The 6,807-nt window shown below is 34.6% G+C and overlaps 1 protein-coding gene across 1 annotated transcript; it reads right to left on the reverse strand.

The window, feature by feature from the left end:
• Positions 1 to 736: 736 nt before the first annotated feature.
• On the reverse strand, positions 737 to 6,353 carry LOC140744958 (uncharacterized). The gene is made up of 2 exons (XM_073076690.1): positions 5,968 to 6,353; positions 737 to 2,414 (listed from the first exon to the last, which is right to left on the reverse strand). Exons 1-2 carry the CDS (start codon positions 6,308 to 6,310, stop codon positions 1,510 to 1,512), a joined length of 1,248 nt encoding a protein of 415 aa, XP_072932791.1. The 5' UTR covers positions 6,311 to 6,353; the 3' UTR covers positions 737 to 1,509.
• Between the last annotated feature and the right edge of the window lie 454 nt (positions 6,354 to 6,807).

Consider the following 6,807-nt stretch of genomic DNA (forward strand, 5'->3'; position numbering starts at 1 on the left):
TTGGCCTCTCGATCGAGGGGTCCAAGATTCAAATCCCGATTTAAAACTTATGATTCTGATTAAAAGTTATGTGCATATTATAAATTAATTATCACTTGCTTAAACGGTGAAGGAAAACACCATGAGGAAACCTGCATACCTAAGAGATTTAAAAAAATCTTAAAGGTATGTGAAGTCTACCAATACGCACTTGACCAGCGCGGTGGACTATGACCTGATCCTTCTCATTCTGAGAGGAGACCCGTACCCAGCAATGGGACAGTAATGTGATGTTGTTGTGGATGATTGTAGGCAATATTTACTAAACTTGTAGTTAAGATAATATTAAATTTAGTTATTATACTATATACAAGAAATATTATTATGAATAACTATATGGTTATTGATATCCCCATGTCCTTTGCCTATCATATAGAAGGTACGAGTACCTATCTATTTCAAATCAAATCAAATGAAATCCATTTTTTTTTCAAAATAGGTTCTATACAGAGCACTTTTTGAATGTCAATACAACTACCACCACTTCACAAGGTGTTTCGTTATGGAGAAGAAGCGGCGAAAGAAACTCCATAAAACACATCTTTTTAAAGAAAAAAATGTTTTTGAGTATTCTTGGCTGTATAGCGTAGAGTAATAGTAAAGTAAATAAATAAAACTATTTAGTAACGATAATCGCTTTATTAAACTTCCATACAACTAGTCACAATCTTTGTACTATATACAAACGTGCCTCTACTATAACATTCGATCATAACATCTAGTATTTACAACATAACTATAACATAACAATTGTATTGCGAAATTATTCTACAAACACTTTGGCTATGGTCCAATCTTTGGTGTTTTATGGTAATAAAATTAATTAAAACTAAACATTTGAAAATATTTCAATTTTTAAACGTACTCAATTTATAAACAGTGGCTTACTTTCCATAATATACAGCGTGATTTCAAGTGGGCATAGATTGCTAAATGCTTAACGGTGTTACAAATCCGATTTAGAAAAAACTACTAACAGCATTAAGTACTATACGGCAAAAAAAACTATATCCCAAGACGGGAATCGAACGAGTACATTGAAAAACATTAAAGTTATTGCACCATAAGATAGTCGCTTATAAGGATCACAAACTAAGTGATAAATGACAAACTAAAGGAATTAGGAACTAAAGCTTGTTTTTAAGAAAAATGTATTTTTCTTACTTTTATTACACCTTGATCGATAGTACGCCCATTTAAAAAACACCCTGTATATTATGGAATACTATTTTTAATACTCGTATGTGTCGATTTGGCTGGCTAGTCTAGCTAATCAATAAATAACTTTACAAGGTATCCTTACACCTTTTTCGAGGTATCTCTACAAAAAAGTCAAAACTGTACATTTTTCGGACATTTAATCAAGTAATCCTTCACTTCAACAGACATTTTAAAAATAGAACTTAAAATTTGGAAAATTTCGTCATCATCGTGCCAAAGTGAAATTAACTTTCAATTGCCTAACTCAGTCTAATTTTCTACCTCAATATTGCTTGCCATACTTTCATTGCTGTTTTCATTCACATCCATTGGTTTGGTCTTTTCCTTATTACCCCGACTGGTTTCACCGAACTCTTTACCATCATTTTCACCTTGACTCCTCTCCATATCACAGGGCACAGGCACTCCGAAGGGATGACCAGGATAGTACATATAAGAGAGGGGTAGGTTCGGGTAGTTTACTCCAAGATGTGGTCCATATAATGATTGTAAAACTGCTTGATTGTACGATTCTTGCAACAACGCTTTGTATTCGGGATTCTTCGCGAAATCGACACCGTATACGCCAGCGAAATGTTTTAAAATCGGCGATCCTTCTAGCAAGTTTGGTGGAGCGAATAGCGCTGGATTTATTGATTTTCCGATCATTGGTGTTTGGTATGGTTTTACATCTGGTATGCTTGGTTGTCCATTGTTATTGACGAGGACTTTGACAGCTACTTTCCTCGCGTGGTTGGCTGCAGCCGCCGCCGCTGCCAGCATACCACTCTCTTGCATCTGTAGCTGCTTTCTCTTGGTCTTGTACCGTCTATTCTGGAACCATATTTTGACTTGGGTCTCTGTAAGTTTGAGGCTTACGGCTAAGTCGGCGCGTTCGGGACCAGAGAGGTACCGTTGTTGGCTGAACCGTCTCTCCAGCTCGTAGACTTGTGCGTGAGAGAAGGCAGCCCTAGATCGCTTCTTTCGGCCGCCATTTTGGGTGTACTCGTGGGGGGTGTAGCTTGGGGAGTGCAGCATCCTGGAGTCGGTAGGTGTGGGGGTGGTGCATTTTCTGTCGTAGTGTAAGTTAAAAGGTTTGTAGCCGATATCAGAGTTTGGGGAGGAGTTCCGGCGTACTGGTGATCCTGTGTTAGAAGAGCGGGAGTCGTAGTCATCTGTAACAAAGAGAGTAGTATTAAAGAAATGTTACTTAAGAAATTAGATTATACACAATTTCGAGATAGAACACTATTTATAGAGGTACTCTTTAAAATTGGAAGTGAAGTATGGACCGACAAATGATAATGAAGGCTCGGACTAATTTAGTCGTACGAATAGGATCAAATTTGATTTTCCAAAATCCATGTCAAATTAATGTGATTATTGCGTTTCGCAATTTATTATGTTTTTGACAAAAAATATTATAATGATTGTATCTACTATTGTTCTGGTATTAGGAAACCAAATCTGGAAATCTGGAAGAAATCGATTCGTCGCTTTCTTCCAGATTTGGTTCATAACACCAGAGCAGGTGTAGTCAATCAATTTGCTATGGCGACGTGATTCATTTCTATATTCAGAGCGGACTAGCAGTTTTACGCGGACTAAACCTACTTACGACAATTTCAATAATCACTTTTTGGGTTACATTTAACTGCATTATTTAATCAAAACATCAATTCTTAAACATTACTCATTAACGACAAATCATCAAACGAATCAATTACAAAAGGATCACGCTATCCGCGTATAAAGGCGCTCCCACAATAGAGCCATTACGCAAATTGTCGCATTACTGACTTGCGACAAAGAAATGATGGGATGACGCTAACAGTGGTTTCGCGTGCTTTGTGGGCTGCCTGTATATCGTTTATTTTAAGATATTAAGATGCTTTTGTGTTTGGCGACATTATAATAATGTCAAAGGAAAAGGTAATGCCATTTTGATGCCTATTTTTGTACATTTCAATTTACCACAATATTTAATATGATTTAAAAAAGAGCTTTTATTTTTTTGTTAAAATATTAATTGTAGATATTATTTTTTAAGGAAACATACTGTATGATGATTTAATGTACACACGTACTACGTACTAATTATTTATATAAGTGACATTATAAAAATATTAATTTTTAAATGGATAATCCAAATTTATATCATCATTCCGTTGCACCACTTTGCCACAATCTTGTACTTTATTAAACGCCAAGAGACACCTGAAATTTCGCTTATCATTTTAAAAATAACATTTTTAACTGTCCTTCCATGCCCTTGCGACACGAACCTACTCGCATATTCACATTAGACCCATTGTTCGTTTTGAAAGAGCGAAATTTTAATGGCACGTGACCTAGCTAGTAATTACTGATAGTAGTCGTCACTTACAGTAATGAGGGGCGAAGTGACGTTAAGTGGGGATGTCGCGGGCCGACACCGGTGTGGTGTGAATGCGCCATTACTTTCCATTGTGACGTAATAGCCAGCATTTGAATTTGGAATTAATTATAATCGATTTGGGTTTGTCTGTGGGGTATACGGAGTATTTTATTTTTTAACCGACTTCAAAAAGGAGGTGGTTATCAATTCGGCCGGTATCTTTTTTTTTTGCAGTGTGAAGATTTTTTGTGGTATTTTAAAGGAAGCCTTTGTTTTAAACGCTGCTGTATTCCAGTTTAAAAGATGTGGTAAGGGTGGCCCTTCCAATTTAGTTCTCAGGAATAACAACGCATGTATGGCCGATCCCAGATAGGACCCTTACCTTATCTGGAGTTAATTACAGATGTCCATAAAGAGTTTAAGAATTATAGGGACTAGTTAATTAAACGTTTGTAGATACCTAATAAATAAATACCTAGATTGTACAATTTACCGCTAATGTATATTAAAGAAGTAGGAATAAACTATATTCCTAATATGTATTTCATTCATTGTCTAGGAGCGAGACTCTACATAAGATTGAACTAATACGATATGCTATTTGATTACCTCATTTATTTTATTTTTTGCTTATAGTTTTCTATATCAATCAGGAACCTTTTTCGAGAATAAATTGAAATGCTTCTTATGCCTGTGTTAGCTCATATTTGTCTTATTATGTTTTACACTCAAAACAAAGATTTAAATTTTTTGCAACATTTTGATTTTTACAAAATCGCTAACAAACAGAAAGACAAATACATTGCTCCAAATATAATAAAATTTGGGTTCGTTAAGATTTTGGCGAATTGAAAAGATGACATTAGGGGTTACTTCCTGTTGGGATTAGAACTCTACGGGGGTGCTATTAAGTGGACCCTTAGGGTTGACCCACCACGTTGCACAATAACATGTAGGTCAATAACTAGTCGAGTTTCTGACTTTAGACTTATATTATTGCTGTGATTTATATTATATATTAAAATGACTAGTCGAGTTAGTTTTACACGATGACAAAAAATGTCATATCATGTTTATATAACAGAACATGTACCTATGTTATGTGATCAAAAATCAATCTACATTGGAGTTCTACCGAGGATCAGCAACAGACAGGTACGTTAGTATATCTAGGTATTAGACAAATAAACAAATGTAGAGCTGTAATACGTGTGAGCTAATGGAAATAAAATATTTTGAAACTTAATATTAGATCCATTGGCTCTACGTCTTGAAATTAGCTTTATCTACTACCTACTTTATATGTAGTGTAAATAAGTACCTTTCTCCAGTAGTAGTCTTTACAATTTTTATTTTATACGTCCTATTTTAACCATATCTTATTGACTTAAAACATAATAAAAAAATAAGAACGAAAATTGTATATAGGTACAATCTAACTTATGTATACACTATATATACATACTTATGTAATATGTATATATATAAATAAACAAAATAAAACTGAATATCTCTCCGTAATTAAGACAACAAACTTAAAAGCCTATTTTTGAAGTTGCCTATTCAATGCCCATTTATATTAAACTAAGAATCGGATGTACCGATTTTGACGAAACTTTGGGCAAAGATTGAGACTTACAATGTGTAATATAGATTACATTTGTCCTGAAAATACTTATTTTATTATAATTAACCCCTAGCCTGACCGGGGTTGTATTCCAGTAAAGCCAAAGCGAAAACTTGTTAAAAGGAAACGTCAGAAAAAGGCGCGAAAATCTTATCAAACATGGAGGAACGCCAAATTAAAATTCGAAGACGATGTCATTTTACTAGTGTTTACAGCTAAATTTATAATTGAATATCAAATGTTAGTAGATAATTAATTAGGCATTTTAATTAATTATACTTTTGTGGCGAAAGAACATAAAAAGAACAGTCAGACATAATTTAATTATTGCCTCACCTATATACACTATTATATAAAAAATAAACTATGATGAAACAGCTTTCTTTTCTTGTTCTGTTTGCCAAGCGATTATTTTATTAGATTGACGAGCTTTAGTGTTATAAATAAACTAGCTGATCCGGCAAACGTTGTGTTGCCATATAAATAAAAAAATGTTAAGGGACCAACCCTTATCACTTAGGGATACGAAAAATAGATAGCAGCTGATTCTCAGACCTACTGAATATGCATATAAAATTTGGTGAAAATCGGTGAAGCCGTTTCGGAGGAGTACGATAACTAACATTGTGACACGAGAATTTTATATATAAGATATAAAAAAATCCGCAAATTTGAATAATGACTGAACACAAGTTCTTTAAAAATTTAAATAAAATTCCCTTACCTGACAATTCCGTGACTGGAAAATTGTTTTTCCGCGACATATCCAACGCACCATCTTCTGTATAATCCCGATAACTGCTACAATCGTCATAATACTTCATACTTTTATCCAATGCTTCTTTCTTCTCGAAGTCCTTGCTAAAACCCGGCTTCAAAAAACCCATCTTCGAACAAAACATTCCATTTTCAAAATCACACTTCTCATTCTCCTTCGTCAGAATATCGTTTATCGAGAACGGCGTGTTTAAATTCAAATTCGTCTTTTCACAGAACGGCGCGTTTAAATTCAAATTCGTCTTTTCACAGTCCTGGAACGCGTCTTTGAATTTAATTTTCGAATCCATTCTTTATTTAATCTGTACACATTCACTCGCGAACCGACTCACCGCAAAGCGTTCCTCAAACGAATAAACTTTGATAGATTGCCTATGCCCGCCTTGTCAGTTAAACCTTAGAAAGAGATGGGTGTAGGCGATTCGGATACAGTTTTGTACGAGTGAGAAGAGGATAGCATAACTTTAGGGCGGTCGTTTTTTAAAAAAGCTCCCAAGTAGCGTAAGTAGTGGGGATCGTTGAGTTTTTCTTGAAGATGTTTACGTGGATTCGATTTGATCGCTTTGGTCACAAGCTGATTGTGATGGATTCGTGGATTGGTCGTGTGATTAATAAAAAAATACATAAAAACGATGGAATAGTTTATTGAAAGAAACATGTCAAAGATTGTTTTATTTTTAATCGAAAATAAAATATATATATTTTTTTATCCTATAACCTAACGATTAGGCAGACGTGCTACCTGATGGAAAGTAGTCAACGCCGCCTATGGACATTTGCAACACCA

The sequence above is a fragment of the Epargyreus clarus genome, unplaced genomic scaffold (assembly GCF_041222505.1).
Source record: "Epargyreus clarus isolate Ecla_fem2 unplaced genomic scaffold, WU_Ecla_fem_2.2 ptg000002l, whole genome shotgun sequence".
Lineage (NCBI taxonomy): Eukaryota > Metazoa > Arthropoda > Insecta > Lepidoptera > Hesperiidae > Epargyreus > Epargyreus clarus.